Below are 22,165 nucleotides of genomic sequence, written 5' to 3'. Positions count from 1 at the left end.
CACTCATTCTCAAAAAGATGGAACTGCATGCCCAGCAGGCCGACTGACTTGCAGAAGGTATAGGTGGAGGAGCTCTTCTTCTTCGGGCAAAGTTTCAGAATCTGTTCAAGAGAGGGAGAGAGACATGCACTGATGGTGCACACGTGTGTGCATGCACTCGGATGCATGAACACGCAGGGACACTGGGGAACACACAAGTACATACAAAATGTGAACACACGTGCACACTTGTATACTTAGGATACATTCACACACATACACACATTTATATGCACACACACATACACACATTGATATATATGTGTATGCAACACATACACACTCATGTATATGCATGTATATAAATACACACTATATCAAAATATGGGTGTTTTTAACTGCATAAAACCCCTCTGTGGCTCTTCCCACCGAACTTAGAAGAAGCCAGTCCACACTTCCTGCCTCCCCCAGTTTGGTCCGTGCCTCACTCTGGCTTTATGCTGGAGCCCTGCTGTCCTCTTTTCCATGGCCTGAATTGGGTGAGCTCAGTCCCCCTGCAGGCCCTTTGCACATGTTAGCCCCGGTCCACAATCCTCCCTGCAGCTTTTTGCATGGCTGGGTTACTCTCATGAGAGAGAGAGAGAGAGAGAGGGAGAGAGAGAGAGAGAGAGAGAGAGAGAACCCTGCCCTCGCTGCTCTGGAGGAAGCCCCTTCAGGGTGTAAACCAGTGGGTCAATCCATAAAGCATAATAAGCAGAAAAAAACCAATGTGGAGGAAGAGATTAATAAGGTAATTCCTGAAACTGGTGAGTGTTTTAAAGAACATGAAATAGGGTAAGGAAGAGAAGATGACTGGGCAGGCTACCTGCTGAGGTGCACGGGGAGGGCTTCTGGGAGGAGGTGATGTTTGAATTGAGACCTGAATGAAGAGAGGGAGGTGGCCGGGCAAAGTCTGGGGGTTGGCAGCAAGAACAAAGGTCTGAGATGGAAGGATCCTGGCCCGTGGGACGCAGCCTGTGGGGTCAGGGCGCCTGCGCAGACAAGCAGGGGAGCGGAGGGAAGGGAGAGGAGGCCAGGGATCCAGGAGGTCCCAGGTCAGGGACTGTGGACTTCCTTTGCCCAGCTTGGGAAGTGTGGCAGACACACAGCCTGATGTGCACTCTAGAAGGATCACTCTGCTGCTCTGTGGAAGGTGGACCTCAGAGGTGGATCATTAGATGTGGGATGATTTTAGAGGGAGCTCGATGTGACTCATGGATAGAGAGGATGTGGGGTACTAGGGAAAGACAGAAACCCAATCTTGTCCACCACTGTTTCCCCACACTTACAAAAATGCCTAGTACATAGTTGACACTCATTAAAATATTGTGCAATGGACACCTATTTCACAGAGCTAAGAATGAGTACCCCCCAACCCCGCCACACACGCACACGTGCACACACACGTGCACACACACGTGCACACGCACGCGCACACACACGTGCACACGCACGCGCACACACCCCTGGGCCCCAGGCAGCGCACACCCCACTCTGGCTCACTGTCCCTCCCTGGCTGTGGGGCGTGAAGCACACCCTATACTCTTCCTGCCCCAGGTTTTCTGTAATGTGGGAGAGGCACATGATCTGGGATCTGGTTCATTTCCTTCATGACTGCGGAACCACAAACAAATCATTTAGTCCCTGCGAGCCTCAGCTTCATAACTTATAAAGTAGGAATGATCGTATCGGCCTGAGCAACCTCACCTCCCCGCCTCCAGGATGTGAAAGTGCCACAGAAAGAGGTAAATAGCTATAGCATTCTGAAGGAGGTCTCTGGGGCCCTCCCCACCCCTCCCCGGGGTCAGGGCTAAGGCTGAGCGGGGCAGCAGGTGGCCCCGGCCTGGCCAGTCCACTCACCACCAGCAGGTCGTTGAAGAGGAACACTTCCCTCTGATGTGCGGCCTGTTTCTGCAGCTTGTTCACATCGGTCACCTCGAAGAGCCGGCTGCAGCAGACCAGGCGGCGGTGGGGCACAGACAGCACCTGAAGCAGAGGCGTGGCAATTGAAAACAGCTTCCGGATTGTGCAAATACGGCTGCCGTCAACCCCTTTCTGCCCAAGACCTTCTGGAGGGCCCCCACGACCCAAGCTGCGGCCTGCAGGGTGGCTCCTCTATCCCTTTCTCTCCTGCACACCACATCCAAGTGTGCCAGAAGGAGGGGACGGCGGGGATGCCTCGGATCTGCTGCGTGTAGAACAATTTACTGCAGTGACACCTGCAAACCAGATAGATGCTGAGACCTCAGCAATCGGGGCGCTTGGGTGGCTCAGTTGGTTAAGGGTCTGCCTTCAGCTCAGGTCATGACCCCAGGGTCCTGGGATCAAGCCCCACATCAGGCTCCTACTCAGCGGGGAGTCTGCTTCTCCCTCTCCTGCTCCCCCTGCCTGTGCTCTCTCTCTCTGACAAATAAATAAATAAAATCTTAAAAAAAAAAAAAGACCTCAGCAATCAAGGCTCTGGGCAGAAAAGGGCCATCCCCGCACAGAGGAGCCCAGTGCAGAGCTCAGACAACATCCCCACACTGCTTCTTGGGTCAGCAATTTAGGGAGGAGAAACTGGAAACAAATACCAGAACCCACTCTACATCCTTTATATTTATGGCATAAAGAGCCTCTGCTGACATATGAGTAGTAAACTATAGAGCATCATTGCCCTCTTGGACCACATTGACTGTGACATAGGTCATAATTAAGGGGCGCCCAGTGGTTGGGACACCGCAGTCTAGAAGGCTCTTCAGCCTCTTTCCTGTCTTCTATTCAGTAGGACCATCCAGGAAAGCCCAGTATCCAGCCCATCCTTAGTCTCCCCATCTGGCCATCCTGACACTTCAACCCTAGACTATAGGGCAATCTTTCCCAACACCTCACCTCAGGCTCTGCTGCTGTGGTGGCCAGTAGCCATGAGGAAATGAGGCAAGGGGAAACAGAGGGTGCAGTGGATGGCGCATAGTGGGGACTCAATCACTAGGAAGTGAGCAAATAATGGAAAAGTGTTTCTGAAAGGGAAGGAGGAGAATGGAAGGAGATGTCACATGGGAGACAAAAGGAGGTGTGACGTGGGGGGCTTGGCAGCCATGGGAGAGGAAGCAACCCCCATGGGGTGAGTGCTGTTCTGTGGTGGGCACTTACTGTCTTCATGCCCACGATAGACTTCTCCACCTTGGTGACATACGTGACATGGTCCTCATTGGACTTGAGCTCCTTCTGCTGTATCCTTTCATAGATGCCTACCACCAGCTCCCTGGGGATGTCAGCACCGTCATCCACACCTACCAGCATGGAATGGGAAGGGGAGGCCAGGGAGGCAGGGGAGGGGGGAGGCCAGGGAAGCGGGGGGAGGGAGGGAGGTGTTAGAGGCCTGGAGCCAGAGAGGGGAAGCCCCTACCAGACTGAGGCCCCTCAAGGGTGGCCTTGATTTTGCCCTGTCCCTGTTCCAAAGCCTTCAATGACTGGCTCCCCATACCTATTGAATTAAGGACACACTCCTTAGCCAGGCAACAGAACTACTGTAATAGGGCCCAACACACATCGCCGCAGCCTCATCTCCTGCTGTTCCATAATCAGAACCTCCACTCCCCCCTCCCACCTCTTTCCTCATCCCCAAATACAGCCTCCATGATCCTGCTCAGTGCCTTCTTCTTATCCTCCATGTATTTGTCTACCTCCACCCCACTCCCTGTGCCCCGCATGAGAGTCTCTTGAAAGCTGATGTTCTATCTTGTTCTCTCTTGGATCTCCTCCCTCTTGGACCCTCTGCACCCCTCCACAAGGGAGCATGGTGCTCAATGATTACTTGCTGCATGTATGACGTGATTCTTCCATCACTGGGAGTGTGGGGGGTGGTGGTTAGACATTAGGTGAAGAGGAACCGGACAGCCTCCTGTGGCAATGCAAAAGTAAGGAGCCCTTACTCCCATCTCCTACTTCGTAGTCATAACACTCTGGTAACAAAAAAATACTAGCAGGAAATTGACCAACATGGAAACAGATTTCTTTAGGAGGTAGAAAGAGAGGCGATAAAAAATTTCTTCTTTCTACCTTTTCTAAATCTTTTTTCAATGACTATATGCTTCTCTTATAAGAGAGAAAAGTGGAAAATAAAGCAACTTTGGCAAGTGTCCTCAGAGGAGATTTCCTAACTTAGTGAGAGGACATTATACCTTCTACGAGCAACTCCTTGTATCCACCCTGTTTCTTCCACATCTGATCTTGGTTCTTCAAGTCAGGCACATTAGCCGTGCAGCACCCCTGGGGTACTGGGGGCAGTAAAGAGCAGGGACCAAGACTGAACACACAGAGGCTCTCAGCTGAAGATGGCAGGTCGCACACCTCTGCTCCTCCTCAATATTCTGGCCAAAGGGAGTTTTTTAAAGAGGGCGGGGAAGAAACAATGGCGCCATGTGACCTGTGAAGTGGACGAATGAGCAGATGGATTGGCAAACCTGAGAGAGTGGAACATGAAGCCAACAGAGAGGTTACAAGCCACTCAACACATCACAGAACCACCAAAGGGCTCTGGAACGGGTGGCAACAGGAATCCCTGAAAGTGGAGGTAAAGTTGGGCTGGACACAGGAAAATAGGTTGATCATCAGTCTAAAAAGCATTTAGATCTCCCTGTCCCTTCCTCCACTCCAGCAGCCAAATGAGGGTTAGTCCTCTGGAAGAGGTGAGCTGGGAACTCTGGGGTGGGGGACCCCAAGCCCAGCCAAAGGTGGGAGTCTGTGCTGAAAACTGGGGCATGAGGTTGATGTTTATGTATTAAGAGACCCTCTCAGTCCTATTGACCCAGAAGATCTTAGAACGTTAGCAGCCAGACTCCTACCCTCTGGGTAACAGATTGGACATTTCTTTTCTGAGTAATCAACAGGCACAAGAGAAAAATCTAAAGATGCTGCAGTAGGGGTCCCTCAGTGACAGAGCTCAACTAAATCACCCTATGAGGAAGCCCACTGGTCAGCACCCCCCACCCATACTCACAGTTTTTAATCAGCCTTTTAGTTCACTCTTAAATATGAGAGAACAACCAAGTTTCATCATGTATATATGGAAAGTCTATAACACAAAAGAGAAAGAAGTATGGGGAAGCAGAAAAAGGAAGCCAGAAGAAAGAAAAACAAGCAGGGAGAAACTGAAATAAATAAATACCATCAGAGATATGTAAGAAGATACCACATCTATAAAACAAGACTAAAATGTTATAAAGGAGAAACATTTTGAGAACAAAAGTGTTCTTGAAAATGAAAAATATGACAGCAGAAATTAAACCTTAGGAGGAAACTTGCAAGGCATCTTTAAGAAAGTCCAACAAGAAGACAAAGATGGCAAATAGAAAGCTGTAAAAATAAGAAGATCAAACTAGGAGATCTACCATCCAAATAATAAGAGTTCCAGAAAGTACAGAGAAAACGAAGGGGGTTGATGATCAAATACAATATTTAAGAAAACTTCCCACAATCGGAGGACATGTTTCTAGGCTGAAGGATCAACCCAGCACTGGCACAAGAGATGATAAAAGAACCAAAAAGAAACTCACCAGTTTGAAAAGCTATCTGCACCCCCATGTCCACTGAGCATTACAACAACTAAGATGTGGGAGAATTGAAAGATGAATGGATATAGAGGATGTGACACATACATAAAATGGAATATGAGTCATAAAAGAGAATGAAATCTTGCTGTTTACAACAGCATTGGTGGACCTAGAAGGTACTATGCTAAGTGAAACAAGTCAGAAAGAGAAAGAAAAACACCATATGATTTCACTTATATGTGGACTCTAAATACGAAACAAAAGAGCAGACAAAACAAAAATAGAAACAGACTCATAAATACAGAGAACAAACTGTTGGTTGCCAGAGGGGAGGTGGGTTGGGGGTGGGCAAAATAGGTGAAGGGGATTAGGAGGTACAAACTTCCAGTTAAAAATAAATTAAATCATGGCGATATAATGTACAGCATAGGAAATAGAGTCAATAACATTGTAGTAACTTTGTATGGTGACAGATGGTAACTAGACTCCTTTCCCAGTGTATAAAAACCACTGTTGTACACCTGAAACTAACAGGATGTCAATTATACTTCAACTGAAAAAAGAACCAGAATGAGGTGGAACATCATGAAAACTTAGAACACAAAGGACAAAGAGAAGAGCCTGTAAATTTTCAGAGAGAGAGAAAAATTAATATGCAAAAGGTGAGGAATTGGAACGACAGAGCAGCACCATCGTTAAAAGACAATGGAGCAATGCCTTCAGAATTCTGAGTCCCTGTTTACAATCTGGAATTCTCTTCCGAGTCAAACGCCCAATCAAGAGTGAAGGTAGTGGGCGCCTGGGTGGCTCAGTCGTTAAGCGTCTGCCTTCGGCTCAGGTCATGATCCCGGAGTCCTGGGATTGAGCCCCGCATCGGGCTCCCTGCTCCGCAGGAAGCCTGCTTCTCCTTCTCCCACTCCCCCTGCTTGTGTTCCCTCTCTCGCACGCTCTCTCTCTCTGTCAAATAAATAAATAAAATCTTTGAAAAAAAAAAGAAAGAACAATCCTCTAAAAAAAAAAAAAATAGAGTGAAGGTAGTTGGGATGCCTGGATGGCTCAGTTGGTTAAGCAGTTGGCTTTGGCTCAGGTCATGATCCCAGGGTCCTTGGATGGGTCCCGCATCAGGCTCCTTGCTCAGCGGGGAGCCTGCTTCTCCTTCTCCCTCTGCCCCTCCTCCTGTTTGTGTTCCCTCTCTCTCTCTCTGACAAATAAATAAAAAAACTTAAAAAAAAAAGAGTGAAGGTAGAAAATGATAGATTCAGACACACAGGTTCTCAGAAAGTTTGCCACCAGTGTACCTTTTCTATGGAAGTGAATTAAAAATGAGCAAGCCATGAAATCTAGGATACAGGGACCGAACACGGGAGCAAAGAGGAGGCCCCCAAATGATGGGGGACAGTATCCCAGGCCGATTGCTGTGTGCTGGCCCAGTAACCCGTCCAGATCAGAGCAGAGTTAGAGGCTCCAGGAGGGAGACTCCAAGAAGACCTCCCCGGGGCTCCATGTGTTGAGAGGAACGTGACACTTAGGGTGGGGAGTTTGGAGAGGAATCAATAGCGGGTACCTAGAGAGCTAAGCTAAGGGACAAAGAACGTAAGTGCTAACTTCACTCCAAGGAAAGCAGAAATAGAAAGGGTCTGTCATCATGACATACTTCAAGACTCAGCTTTGGACTGTGTTTACATCTTAATAACATAAACACAGTGTAGTTTTAGCGGGGGCGGGCTAGGCAAGGTGGATGAGGATGAAAAAGAGCTAATCCTTATATTCTACTCTAGGAAACTGCTGTGGTCTGAATGTTTGTGGCCCCCTCCCCCATGCATATGTTGAAATCCTAACCCCCAAACGGATGGTATGAGGAGACGGGGCCTTTAGAAATTGCAGAAGTCATAAAGATAGAGCCTCATGAGTAGGATTAGTGTCGTATAAAAAAAACAAAACCCCACAGAGCTCCCCACCCCTTCCGCCATGTGAGCACACAGCCGGAAGGGCCCCTCCAGGACCAGGAAGCGGGCTCTCACCAGACACGGACTGTGCCAGGGCCTTGACGTTGGGCGGCCTAGTCGGCCGAGCTGTGTGAAATAAATGTCTGTTGTTTAGAAGCTACCCAGCTGTGGTATTTTGTTACGGCAGCCTGAACGGATTGAGACAGAAGTAAATAATACTTAAAATTAAAAAAATGAACAAGTCACAGTGTATAAAAGAAACCGAAGTGTGTGTACTATTTAATCCCACCCATATGAAGTTCAAGAACTGGCACAACTCGTCAGTGGGGATGGCAGGTCAGAAGAGCTGGCCCTCGGGCAGGGGTACTGAATGGGTCTAACATCCTGTTAGTTTCAGGTGTACAACGGAGTGGTTTTTACACACTGGGAAATACGTCTAGTTACCACCATGATCACACACGTGTATATGAACATAAGCATTCATCAAGCTCTCAGATTTATACGCCTTACAATTGGATTTTATACTAACTAGAAAAAATGCGTAAGAAAAGCAGCCAAAGCATGTTGTTTAGTGCTAGAGAAGAAACACAAGAAACAGCAAAACAAAGTTGAGAGTGGTTGCCTCTGAGGAAGGAGAGTGGTGACGGGGGCAGGGATGAACTTTTTTTGGAGTAAGCCTTGTAGAATTATTTGACTTTATTAAATTATGTGCATGTATAGCTTCGATTTCTTAAATGCTAGGAAAGAAAAGAACCCTGTTGAGCGCATATCCCATCCTGCCACCTTTGTTCTGAGCCCTGCCAGGGGCTGCACTATGTCCTTTAGGAAAGGACTTGGCTGGTCGGTGCCAAGGCGTTGTCTGCAAGGCTGACATAAATGGACCCAAGACCTAAACGCCTCCAGACGTCGTGCAGTGGGAAGGGCTGGTACACCTTGGCACCAGCCGTGGCGCCCGCACCTAGAGGTCAACCCATGGAGGACATTCCGGGGAGGGCAAGGGCTACGGCTCGACGTCTAGGGGAGTGGTAATGGCTCCAGGAAACTGCCCAGATGCCTGGCACGCAAGCAGCTTTCCCAGACTGCTGTGCGTGACCAGGACCAGACAGCAGCGTCCCGCACCCTTGGCAGCCCAGAATTAACGCTGAACAGAATGGCGCCCAAGCCCTGGCCTCGCCCCTCCTCCCCCCTCCTCCTCACCTCGCAGGTTTCGGATAAAGTCCTCCAGCATCATCTTGCGGTCAGGCTTGATGTTGGGGCTGTACATGTCGGTGTTGAGGAGGATGATGGCAAAGGCGAGGATGAAGATGGTGTCGGGGTTGTGGAATTGTTGTACCACCTCGGGGTTACACATGCAGTAGCGCTGGCTGTGGTGGGGACACAGAGAGGGGTGCCACGTGAGGCCCTCTCTCCCCTCCCTGAGCTCCAGAGATCGGGGGCTGTCGGGGCCCATATGCTGGCTCTCCGAGGGCATCGGGTCCCTAATGATGGCTGTGTGCCCTGTAGCCTGGTCCTCTTCCCGGCTGAGGGGACAGGGAAGGTGCCACACAGCCATGGAGCCCGTCACCTTGCTTGGATGAGGGATGAGGGAGATGCCTGCAGTCCACTTGGAGGGCCCAGCGCTGCTCCATCTTAGCGAGCACCAGGGCTCCTGTCCCTTTTCTTCCCTTCCTTCCTTTCCACCCAGCCTACCACCCCTGCTGCCCCACCAGGAGGGCTTCTCCCCAGCCCCGGGCTGACCCCCCGCCCCAGCATCTCCGGTCCCCCGTGCCCCAGGCGTGTGTTTTGAGGGCTGGGTGAGGGGAGGGGGTGCTACAGAAGGGGGTCCTACCTGAAGGCCTCTATGAGCCGCTCCACCTTCTGGGCCTCCCCCTGCACGCGGATGTGCGCCTGGAACTTCCGCAGGGCCTCGTCCAGCTCCATGCTGGAGAAGTCCATCTCGTCCACCACGCAGCTGGGGGCAGGTGAGGCGGAGGGGTCTTGAGGAGAGGTTGGCCCCTAAACCTCCCTCAACCCGACACAGCTGAGGAGTAGGGTGCAAGGTGCACCCTCCCTCCCGCCGTGGGCTGCCTGCCCTGGTGGATGGGGGGGGGGACTTGGGTCCCTGTGACCACCCAGGAGGGGACTAACTTGGGCCTCCTAGGCCAAATCACCCCCGGGGCTCTCCCTTGAATAACCCCAGAGGGCCCTCCCTCACAGTGTCCTTCCTCTAAGGCAATAGCCCTGTGAGGCAGATGGCTAACTGACGTCTCCACTGCACAACTAAGAACCTGAGGCCCAGAGAGGCCGGGGGGCTGTCCAGGGCTGCACAGCCGGAGGATGGCTGATCTTCCGCCTCCAGAGCCCAGGTCCTTTCCTCTCAGCCTCAGAGGGTCTCAGAGTCAGACAAAGGCTTGACATAAGAATGAGAACGCTACACTCTTCTGCCCGTGGTAGGAGTCTGTCTGTCTCCCTAGTTTCTCGTTCCCACTTGGGTTTCCCGGTGCCTGAAAGCTTCTCTGGTACCAGCCCTCGGTTCTGCCTCAGGCAGGATGGGAGAGGAGCGGGCTCATCCTAATCTCCCTTGCAGCCCAGGAGCCCTGAGCTCTCAGGGAAGCTGTGGCCTCTGAAAAGTAAATGACAAATCAGCTTCACATGGAAGGGCACTGTGTGAGAAACACGGCGCGATTCTGAGCCTGGGCCTACCACTGCATTTTTGTGATTTTCAGTCAAGACTCATCTTTTAGAGCCTCAGTTTCTCTCTCTGAGAAGGAACGAGGCCAGAGTCCTGCTCCCCAAGGGCCCCTCTGCCTCTGAAATGTCACCTCTAGCCCTGGAGAGTCTGCATCTGAATGTCCCCCTTCAGTGAGTGGGGCGAGGTCGGGGACACATTCCAGTGACCTGCAGGTGGCAGTGTCATTCCTCTAGCCTGACCTGCTCCTGGGGCCCCTTCTTGCCATGGGCTCTGGGGCCAGGCCCCTCCCAGCCCCTACCTCCCGCTGCCTCACCCTCCTCTGGGCCCTAGGGCGCGAGCAGTGGGCAGGAGCGCAGACCTGGCCAAGCAGCAGCCCTGAGTGGCTGAGAACTGCAGAAGCTCACACGTGCCGACAGCCTCTCGGCGCTGATTTCCCCCCTTTCTGCACCTGTGCTGTCACCCGGTCTCCTCTCTCCTGGTCCTTTTGTAGCCAGTCTCATGGTGCCCGCTGCGGAGAGCAGCCCCTCTGCCTCCACAGCCCTGGCCATTGCTGCCACAGGGTCACAACCCCGGGCAGCTGAGGCCTGGTCGCTGCCCGCTTCCCTGCCCAAAAAGGTGAGGTGAGCTCCAGGCTCGAGCCCAGCGTGTGGCTCAAGGCCCAGCACCCTGGAGGACTCAGGCAACATTTGCCCAGTAACCGCGTGAGCAGAGGGACGAGCCCTGGACAGGACCCACTTCCTCCACACAATCGGTTCCTGTGCAGGGCCCACCACCTAGGAGACTCAGAGATCCAGACACAACCTTGGCTGTGATGTCAATTTTTAGGAGAAAGCAAGGGGAGACACCCACACAGCCATGGTCAGGGGCCTGGTGGCCTGTGGGCTCTCCCTCCCCCATTCCTTCCAGGGGGAACAGGGAGGAGAGGGCACCACTGAGACTTCTAGGAAGGGGAGGCTGGGAGCCGTCCTTGGCTCGCAAGGACAGGGGAGATGGCCATCTCTGGGCTGGGAGCCCATCCATGGCTTGGTCACACCCAGCCTTCTGGCAGGCTTGTCTGCCTGGCTAGTGAGTGAGAGGGTGGCGCTGGGGGAGGCCGAGGCAAGAATGTGGCCCGAGGATGACAACTGGAATTTCAGTGTCTGGCCATTTGAGACGGCAACTGGTGGTAGCAGCTTCCGGGTCCAGCCTGGGGAGAGGCCACTCTGATTTCCCAGCAGCGTGTCACCTCCTCCCTAGGCCCTCCCCAACTGGCAGGTGAGCCCTGAGAGCCACATCATGGGGCCCACATCCACGTGTCCCCTAGCCCAGCCCAGTCAGGAGTTATGAATCGTGCATGACTGACCCAGACAGCGAGGCCGGTCAGAGGAGGTGAACCGCTGTGGTCCTGCAGCGAGGGGACCAGGAGCTAGAGCCAGGGAGGCAAAGACAGGGAGGGGACCGGCATGGAGACAGTGAGAGACGCAGAGGATACAGAGTCAGGTGAGAAAGAGAGGACAAGGACAGAGAAGGCAAGACAGAAAAAGAGAGGCAAGGAGGTGAACGGGAGAAGAGAGAAAGACCCACAAAACGGGGGAGAGATGGAGACAGAGAACAAGAGACAGACAGAGACAGGGGAGAGACAGGGAAAGAGAAAGAGACAGACAGACAGAGAAGAGAGTGGCGAAGGAGGGGTGGAAAAAGACAGGACATGGAGGTGGAGGAAAACACCACGGACTGGACTGGGGCGGCACCTGCTCATCGCCGCCCCCACCTGACATGTCAAGGCCATGGGGGAGGGCAGAGGGCCCCAGGCTGGCCCTTGGTGCCCCGGCCGGGCGTCCAGCTGCTGCCCAGGACTTGCCCCATCAGTCTGTCCAGCCCACCGCTACGGGGCCCCTGCGTCCCTCCGAAGTGGCGCTCCCAGAGCCTCTGCTGTGCCTTCTGCCCCAGTGCTCTGAGGGGGTGGGCGCCCGAGGCCCCAGGCACCATGGTGGCGGGGGGAGGGGGGGCAGCCGAAGGAGGCAGTGCAGCAGCTGGGAGAAAGTGGGATCTGCTTGGCCAAGCACGATGGCCTAGTTTCCAGGCCTTCACTCAGGTGACGCACAGCCCGCTCCCTGGCTCGCTCGGGGCTTCGGCCGAAAGCTCCAGTAATGAGAGAGCCTGAGACGCAGCCAGGTGGAAATGCCAGCCTGCAGACTGGGGAGCACTGAGTAAATCAGTCACGGGCCTTGGGGAGGAGAGAGGGCCGGGGGGAGGGCTTTGCGACAGGTCGCCTGGGCCGTGGGGCGGGGCACGTCTACACCCCACATCCTCGAGGGCCCCTTGTAAGAGTTGTGAGACGGTCCGGTAAAATGCAGATGCCTGAGCCCCATCCCAGATCTACTGACTAGAATACGTGGAGGCGAGGCCTGGCCATCAGCATTTTCCACAAACTCTCTAGGCGATCCTTAAAACCTGAAGACCAATGGCTGAGCTGAGCGCCAGGGCAGGAGGGGGTCCAGCCCATGTGGAGGCTTTTAGACAAATGTGAATCCAGCAACTCACGGGCCACCAGGCAGCAGCTCCTGGGAGCATGCAGGTGCCCCTTCAGGCTGTCAGGGGCTGCTTTTGCAGGGGGAGCAGTGAGGGAGGGATGGGAGAGGTGGAGACAGATGCAGTGCCCCCTTCACACACACACACACACACACACACACACGTGTGCTTATTTCCCTCCTGACTCCCTGAGGTTGCTACCATGGGGCATCAGTGTCCTGGGGCTCTCAGATCCCGGGGCGGGGGGAATCTCAATGTGTTCTGCCAGACCCCCGGATGAAGGAAAGAAGCTGTGTTTGGTGGTGGTAGGGCATTACTATCCCCAAGAAGCCAAATGCCTTCCTCTCTGGAGAGCTGGGGTCTGGGCCAGGGGACCTGTCAGGACTGCCCCCCAGTGTCTGAGAAGGACCTGGAAGCAGAGAGGGCCCATAGGCAGCAGGAGACCACAGCATCATTCCTGGCTGGCTTTGGAAAACAGTCGGCAATGACTGGCTGCTTCTCTCCCTCACCCCAGGGGACCACATGGTGCCTTCCTGGTGGGGCCTGTGCCTCCCGGGGCAGCTGGCCAGGCCGAGGCTGTGCTCTCTCCTGACAAGCCTGCCCCTGTGGACCCTCACCTCAGGGGCCTCGGCCATCCTGCAGTCACCCAAACCCATGCCCCTCCTCTCAGCCTGACGCTTTTTCCTCTCCTGAAGGGCCAGCTCAACCTGCACGGCGAACTCTTCTCCCTCTCCTCTTCTCTCCCACGGCTTCTCTTATTTGCTGGGTCTACCATAAAATCGCCCCCTCCCCATCCTTCTTTGCCACCCCGGAATCCTTGTGGGGAGCAGATTGTTTGACAGTTTTCCAAATCCATCCTGCCGCCTCCACCCAGGACAGCCCATGGCTGTCTTTCCTCTTTGATCATCTTTAAGGTCAAAAACATCACACGTTTCCGGGGGGTCTTGTCAGGCATATAATCTCCCCGTTTTGCAGAAGGCAAAACTGAGACTGCAAAGGGGCTTGCCCCATGCTTCCTGCTCTGGTGAGGCCTCTCCCCCCAGCGGGGCCCTCTCCACTCCAACAGGGGTCCAACCCCAGTGGGGGTCGTGCCCTCTGTGCTCACATTTACTAAGAACTGTTCTTAGGCTTCACTTGAGTGCGCCCAGACTTCATCTTCTCTCTCCATCCTGTGTGATGTTAACCATCATCCTGTTATTTTTTTATTGCATAAAAAGAAACAAGCTCACGAAAGGGCCAGTCCTTGGGGCGGAGTTGGGGGTGGGGGCTGCACACATCACATTTCCTGCTGGCATCTCCTGGGCTGGGCAAGCCCACTGCCTCCTTCCCCTCTCCGGGGACTGTGCTAATGTGTCTCTCCCTGGGGATTGCTGTCTTATCCAGATGCCTGGCGGGAGCCTGTGGGGGGTCTGAAGGGGGGACAACTGGGCACAGTCACAGTCATGTGCCAGGAGCCCCTTCACTGTCAGCAGGCAACACAGAAGCTGCGTGGCCATCTCTCAGTTTCAGAGCTGACCTGGGCACACAGAACCCACAACAGGGACCAATCCTCGATCTCCCCCTTCTCCTCTCTGGTGCTTTCTCTGACCCCTGGTGGGGACTTTTTTCTTTCTCCCCTATTTGGAATAAGTGTCAAACAACACAGACACAGACCCTGTCTTGCTGAGAGACAAATGTGATACCCAGAGTCAAAAATTATTATTTCATTGTAATTGTTTCGAATCCTATGCAGGCAAAGGACAGGCTTCCATGAGAGGATAAAGGATGTATTCCATATTTCATATTGGGATGGTTGGAAAGGCCCCTTTGGGGACGTGACATTGAGCTGAGACCTGAAAGATGCATAGGAGCTGACCAAGGGAAGGGGAGGGGTGGGGGAGAGGGGTGGGGGAGAGCTTTCAGGCAATGGAGGGAAAGATATGCCAAGGCCCTTGGTAGGAAAGAACTTGCAAGAACCTAGAAAGGGTCAGTGAGGCTGCATTGCAGGAGTAAGGGGGAGAATGGAGAGTGGGAGGCTGTGGGGCTGGGGAGGTGGACAGGGGCTTGACCAGTCTGAGCTCTGTGAGTCACGAGAGGATTTCGAAATTTCTCCTGAATGCAGCCGGAGACAATAGAAGGACATGATCAGAGGAGTGATATGAGTCAGTTGGTTTTATGAGGATTTCTCTGGCTTTTGGGGGAGAAGGAGTGGAAAAGGGAGGGCAGGGAACAAGAATGAAGCAGGGGTGAGGATGCTACTGCCAAGGTCCAAGTAACAGCTGATGATGCTGGGGTCAAGGTGGAGGCCAAGGGAATGGACGATCAGAGATCTTCCTAGAGGAAGAACTGATGGGAGTGGGTGATGGAAGGAAGGTGGGAAGTGAGGAAAAGAAGAATCAATGGTGAGTCTCAGAGCTCTGGCTTGAGCACCTGAGGGCTGGTGGTGCTAATTTTTAAGTGGAGTCCATGATGGGTGGACACATATGCAGGAGGAGAGATTGAGACTGTGGGTTGGGACACATTCAGTCTGAGATGGTCTTTCCTGTAGTACCACCTTAGTGTCTACTAAATCATCCTCCTTAGCACCCAAAGTCTTGCCTTCCCTATTTCACAAATTAGGACCCTGCCTTGACTCTTCTTTGCCTCTAGTCACTACCCCTTTTCTCTACTCTTCTTTGGAGCCAAAATTCTAGAAGGTGTCCCTACACATGCTGTCTGCACTTGCTCAATCCCATTCACTTTTCATCCCGCTCCTGCCAAGTGTCTACCCCCAGCATTCCATTAAAACTTCTATTGTCAAGGCCACGCTGGATGCCACGTTGCCAAGTCCAATGGCAATGACTTTTCATCCCACCAGCCTCTTGGCAGCATGAAAATGGTTAATCATTCCCTTCTCGAAACACTCCTCTCTCCTGCTCTCCTCACACCACCCTCCCCTAGGTTGACTCTTTGGTCTCTGAGGGTGCCCCTCCTCCATCCAGAGCCTCCTTCCCCTGGCCTCCAACTTAGAGCCGGGCCCCTAGCCTCCCTTCCCTCTCCTGACCAACTGAGCCACCCAGGCGTCCCCTTTTTTTTTTTTTTTAATATTTTTATTTATTTATTTGAGAGAGAGAGAGAGCATGCTCCCTTCCCTCTCTTAACAACCTCTGTGTAGGTTGCCTTCCCCTTCGCCACGGCTCTGAATGCTCCCTGCACGACTCATGGGTGTGTATCTCTTGCGATGAATTGACCCTTTTCATTTTATTATTTGTCACTAACTAGTTATTTTCCTTTTTGGTTGATCTGTATTGTTAATAAAAGACAATGTTGCTGAGTCCAGAGGGGGCAAGTAAACCATCAACTCCGCGTTTGATTGGAAGTTGACCAACGCACTTCTGAGTTGAGGCTGTTGAACTCATCTGGGTGCTCTGGTGTGAATGGCAGGCAGAGCTGGCCTGGGCATACTCACAAGACCATGGGTGGTGCTAGCATCTCGTGCAGGGAAGTCAGCCTGCACACATGTCATGTTTCAGCGGGTGTTTAGTATTTCAACTTGTTCTCGGTAAATATTTGACAATACTGGTTTGAGGGATTCTTCAGATGAAATGTCCCTGACCCCAGCATCTCCCTTCCCAAACTGAAAATAGACACACGTTTATTTGGTGTAATTTCACAAATTACCCTAGAGAGCTTGAAGCACAAGCATACTCATATGCTAAGACTGAGTGTTCCGAATTCTCAGTGGCTCTGGAGGCTGTTCCCTGGACCCGCAACCCTCCCCCGCTCCGCCGCCTGGCCACGCCTCCGGGCCCCGCCTGCTTCTCCCTCCCATGGCCACTGCCAAGGCTAAGGGTCTCCACATTTCTCACATTTCTTCAGGACTGTGACTCTGATGGCCTCCTAACCAGCCTCGCTGTCCGCAAGTCATGTTCCAGAACAATCCTTCTAGGACACCCATTTGGTCCTGTCACTCACTTTTCTGCTTCTATTTTTTCCAAGGCTTCCCACATCCCTAGCCTGAAGCCCAAGTTTCTGGGCCAAGCAAGCAGGGCCCTGCTAGTGGCCCAGCTTCTCCTGCCCCTTCCACTTACTGGCTCCCCCTCCTGCAGTCTGGCTCTCGAGCCTGACACTTCTGCACATGCTGTTCTTTCTTCCTGCCCCCCAACCCCAACCTCAAGGTCCCTGGTGAGCTAGCCACCTCTCCAGGAGTCCTCCTGGACCGCCACAGCCTCCCGAACACGCCTCTGTCTACTGCTGTAGGTGTCCCCTGTGCCATTAACATCTACCTGACTGTCTTCCCACCCGGCTCTGCACTCCTTCCAGCAGAGGCCGTTCTGTTACTCTCTGCATGCCTGGCGTGTATATGAATTCAATAACTGTTTCTGGGATGAATGAATGCGTGAGAGACCAGCTGGGCGAATGAATGGGACCTGGAGCATGTGCTCAGCTAGGGAGGGAGCCCAGTGGCCTGAGCCTCTGGGAGCTCTGCCCGGTGGCTCAGGATTGCTGGGCCTGCTTTGCCAAGATCATCTGGAGCTGCCCCTGAGACGGGACAGAGCTGCCTAGGAAACAGCCCCGTGGATGCCAGCCCGTAGGCAGTGAGGCAGGGTGGCGGACACAGGTTTCCCACTTCCTTCAGCCGCATGCGCAAGCGACTGAGTGATGAGAACCAGGGCAGGCTGGTGCCCATTAAGCCGCATCCAGCCGAGCCTATCTGCACCTGCCCAGGGAGGTGCCGCTGATGGGCGAGTGAGTGAATCACAAGAGCTGTAGCTTCTGCTCAGGCCTCCCTCCCTCTCTTTCCTGTGCAAGCACCTCACAGAGGCTGGGAGAGCAGAAGCACAGATGTTCCCTGCATCTGTACAAACAGGTACAACCTTGCATAAAATTGTTAATACTGAGCTGTGCGTGGAAGCAGTTTGTGTTGCAGGGAAATGAAGCGTCGTACACAACTCTGATCAAAATGAATTTCGTCATCTCAACTTTTTTTTCTTTTACGATAGCAAGACAGCGTCTGGCAGACAAAGGAACTGACTGGGAGCTGAAAATAGGTAATGATAGCAGCAGGAATTTTTAATTGGCCAGAAGAGACAGCAAAGATCTGGAAGGTGAGGTGCAGGCTGAGCTCAGAAGAGGTGCGAGCGCAGTGCTGCAGACGGCAGGGGGGGCCCTGGTGCCCGAGGCGGGGACTAAGCCCAGGCTCCAGGATTAGGATGGAAAATGAAACCGCCCACTGCCACGGGATGTAGGAACCTTGGTTTTATTTCTGCAGTTCTTGGCTCATACAATTCAATTAAAAATATCCCCATCCGCCAGAGAGTTATTTTTGTTAGGCAGAACTCATAACATGCCCAACAAAGGTCAAGGCTTTTTGGAAAAGTGCGATGTGGCTCAGAAAATAGAGCAGAGGGAAGCTGACGCAAGAGGACCGGCCAGCATTCCTGGTGACGACAAGGGGACAAAGACAATCTCGTCTGGGAGGGCCTCAGAAGGGATGGCTGCTGGTCACACCTTGGGGACTCAGGAACCAAAAGAACTAAGTTTAAACTACCCAAACGAATTCGAAGTCAGTGTGGATGCCTGGGCCTGGCAGCATCCCTGCTTGCCAGGGGTTCTCAAACTTGAGTATGCATCCGAACCACCTGGCTGGCTTGTGAACCCACCATTGCTGCCGCCAGGGTTCTGACTCAGTGGGCCTGGGGTGGAATCTGAGAATTGATATCGCAAACAACTTTCCAAGTGATGCTGTTGCTGTTCCGGGGACCACACTTTGAGAACCACTGCTCCAGGGCATTAAGAGCGCGCAGAATGAGAAGTCAGGCCTTTGGTGTCAGACACCCTCGAGGCTGAATCTTGTTTCCATCATTGAGCCTTTCAGTTCAGGTCACCTCGACTCTCCACGCCTCACTTTTCCACCTATAGAGTGGAGCTGACACCTCTCCCATCTAGTGGGCAGGTGGTTCTGAGTTTTAAAAGAGACAATGTATGTAAAGCTATATAACAGAGCTTCATGGATGATGGTTTTCATTATGTACCTGGAGACCAAGGCTGAGTTGACATTCCAAGTGAGTAAGTGAATTTGAAGTTCCTTCTAGCATAGGTATTAAGACCCTTACCATCATCAGCAGTTAATTCTGCCTGAAATTACACCTCTAGATGTTTATCCATTAACTCTTTAAAATATCCATCTATCAGGGAGAGAGGAAACGGGATCTAGCTCAGACCTCTTGAGAGGTATGAATCAGTTTCTTAGTTTTGCTTTCTTCTTGGATGAGCAGAGCAAAAAAAGGTGGGTCCAGGGATGGAAGAGTACCTGATTTCATTCAATTTGCCCCTGGCCAAGGGGACTAGTCATTTCTTCTCTCCGGGCCTCACTTTCTGCCTGGGTGAGAGGGCTGGACAAGCAGGCCGTGTAAGGGGTCTTCCAGCACCACAGTTCGCAACTGGGGTCTGACTAAAATTACTAGGCATTTGGACCACACTTCCCTTGAGATGAGGCAGAGAGGTGGGATGGCGTCAGGTTATGGGCTCCGGTTGTAGACCCGTTCTGCCTGCCCTCAGATCTCAGCCACTGGTTAGCTCTGTGACTGTGGGCAAGCTACCGACTCTCTCTGCTCCTCAGGTCCTTCATTTGGCACAGATTAATAGCACTCACCTCACAGAGCTGCTGCGGAGACGGAATGAGATTTTGCACGTATGGGTCTTGGCACACTGCCTGCTGGCGCACAGCGAATGCTTGATATATGTGAGCTGTCACTGTTATGTCTCACAGCCTCCTCACTCACAGCTGGCCCTCCTACAAACCTCAGGGGCGTGGAACTCCCAGGAAGCCCCTTCCCTAGAAGCCTACTCCCTAGAAATCCCACTTCGAGGAGTGGCCACTGGAAGCCACCCCTGAGTACCACACAGGATTGAGAGAGCCCTCCCGAACTAGGGCCCAAGGTATCAGGAGGGGACTGGGTGGTAGGGCTTTGTGTGAAAGTCCAATTTATATACTAATGTGACCAAGCCAAAGGGAGCCTCAACTCTGGACTTGTTCACCCCACACTTAGGGTCCAAAGATCTCTACACACAGGAGTAAGTGGGTACAAAACGTTCATAACTCTTTATGGTTAAGGAAAATCTCTTGTCTGTCAGTGTGTGTGTATGTGTGTGATGGCGGGGGTGGGGGGTCAGGGGAAAGAGCACTGGAGAGGCGAGGGGTCAAGGCCATAAACTTAAAGACTTCACTTTTAGAAGAGATCCCCTCCCACAGAGCTGGAACAAATAATCCTAAAATCTATGAAACCAGAAAAGACCTTGAATAGCCAAAGGAATGTTGAAAAAGAAAAGCAACGCTGGCGGCATCACAATTCCGGACTTCCAGCTCTATTACAAAGCTGTCATCATCAAGACAGCATGGTACTGGCACAAAAACAGACACACAGATCAATGGAACAGAATAGAGAGCCCAGAAATGGACCCTCAACTCTATGGTGAACTAATCTTCCACAAAGCAGGAAAGAATATCCAATGGAAAAAAAGATAGTCTCTTCAACAAATGGTGTTGGGAAAATTGGACAGCCACATGCAGAAGAATGAAACTGAACGATTTCCTTACACCACACACAAAAATAGACTCAAAATGGGTGAAAGACCTAAATGTGAGACAGGAATCCATCAAAATCCTTGAGAAGAACACAGGCAGCAACCTCTTGGACCTCGGCTGCAAGAACTTCTTGCTAGACATGTCTCCAAGGCAAGGGAAACAAAGGCATAAATGAACTATTGGGACTTCATCAAGATAAAAAGCTTTTGCACAGCAAAGGAAAAAGTCAACAAAACCAAAAGACAACCAACAGAATGGGAGAAGATATTCACAAATAACATATTGATAAAGGGCTAGTATCCAAAATCTATAAAGAACTCAATCAAACTCAAAGATCAAACAATCCAATCAAGAAATGGACAGAAGACATGAACAGACCTTTCTCCAAAGAAGACATCCAAATGGCCAACAGACACATGAAAAAATGCTCAACATCACTCGGCATCAGGGAAATCCAAATCAAAACCACAATGAGATACCACCTTATACCAGTCAGAAGAGCAAAAATTAACAAGACAGGGAACAACAAATGTTGGCGAGGATGCAGTGAACAACAAATGTTGGCGAGGATGCAGAGAATAGGGAACGCTCCTACACTGTTGGTAGGAATGCAAGTTGGTGCAGCCTCTCTGGAAAACAGCATGGAGGTTCCTCAAAAAGTTGAAAATAGAGCTACCCTACTACCCAGCAGTTGCACTACTGAGTATTTACCCCAAAGATACAAATGTAGGGATCCGAAGGGGCACGTGCACCCCAATGTTTATAGCAACAATGTCCACAATAGCCAAACTATGGAAAGAGCCCAGATGTCCATCAACAGATGAATGAATAAAGAAGATGTGATATATATATACAATGGGATATTACGCAGCCATCAAAAAAATGAAATCTTGCCATTTGCAACGACATGGATAGAACTAGAGGGTATTATGCTAAGCGAAATAAGTCAATCGGAGAAAGACAATATCATATGATTTCACTCATATGTGGAATTTAAGAAACAAAACAGAGGATCATTGAGGAAGGGAGGAAAAAATGAAACAAGATGAAACCAGAGAGGGAGACAAGCCATAAGAGACTCTTAATCTCAGGAAACAAACTGAGGGTTGCTGGAGGGGAAGGGGGTAGGGGGATGGGGTAACTGGGGGATGGGCATTAAGGAGGGCACGTGATGTAATGAGCACTGGGTGTTATATGCAGTTGATGAATCACTGAACTCTACCTCCAAAACTAATAATACATTATATGTTAATGAACTGAATTTAAATTAAATTAAAAAGAAAAAAAGAAGAGACCCCCTCCCTCTATCCCGCTGGGTGGTGGCTGGGTCAAGTTTTCAAAGCAGTGGGAATAAGCGCAGAGTCTATCCCTGCCTGCCCCGGGCCTCTTTCCACCCTCCTCCAGACCTATAAGGGTCTGCATGGGCCCCAGCCTGTTCTCTCCTTCCTGGTGGAATTCCCCAGAAATGAAGTAACCGTTCTCAGGTTACACACGGCACAACGGGCAGGACATTCTCAAATAACTTCTTCCTAGCCATGAAAGGCTAGCCCTCCCAGCCTGTTGAGTTGGACAGGCAATCTGTCTTCATTTCTGAATGTCCCCTAAGAAGAACAAATCTGTTACACTCTGGCCGACACATTTCCAAAGAAGTGAAATAATGCGATCTGACTAAAATGTCAAACTCTAATATTGAACAAAAAACGGAGTAGACACAGCGAGAGAAGGAACACCCAGGAAACTCTTCCGGCAACTCAACCCAAAACCTGCCCTCTGTGCACTTCCACGGATATGACAGATACCCCTGCCCTTCCTGGGTATGTGACTCCCCTCAGAAAAGATCACCCAGGCCAGAAAAGAGTCTGCTCGCAGCCAGCAGGGAACGTTTCCCCATCCCCTGGCCTTCAAACTGCTGAGGCGAACATTTCAGAAGGGAAATAGA

At 51.8% G+C, this 22,165-nt stretch overlaps 1 protein-coding gene across 2 annotated transcripts in view; it reads right to left on the bottom strand.

Annotated features, from left to right (window-relative positions):
• Positions 1–22,165, bottom strand: part of IQSEC3 (IQ motif and Sec7 domain ArfGEF 3) — a 102,540-nt gene that overhangs the window by 9,076 nt on the left and 71,299 nt on the right. For both annotated transcript variants that reach the window (XM_035027901.1, XM_035027902.1), the window contains 5 exons: positions 9,327–9,449; positions 8,696–8,862; positions 3,151–3,290; positions 1,879–2,004; positions 2–101 (listed from right to left, as the gene is read on the bottom strand). In XM_035027901.1, coding sequence (XP_034883792.1) covers positions 2–101; positions 1,879–2,004; positions 3,151–3,290; positions 8,696–8,862; positions 9,327–9,449 — 656 coding nt within the window. The remainder of the gene's footprint in view (position 1; positions 102–1,878; positions 2,005–3,150; positions 3,291–8,695; positions 8,863–9,326; positions 9,450–22,165) is intronic.

The sequence above is a fragment of the Mirounga leonina genome, unplaced genomic scaffold, assembly GCF_011800145.1.
Source record: "Mirounga leonina isolate KUSES-001 unplaced genomic scaffold, KU_Mleo_1.0 Mir_201, whole genome shotgun sequence".
Classification (NCBI taxonomy): Eukaryota; Metazoa; Chordata; class Mammalia; order Carnivora; family Phocidae; genus Mirounga; species Mirounga leonina.
This window is presented reverse-complemented; position numbering and strand designations above follow the sequence as displayed.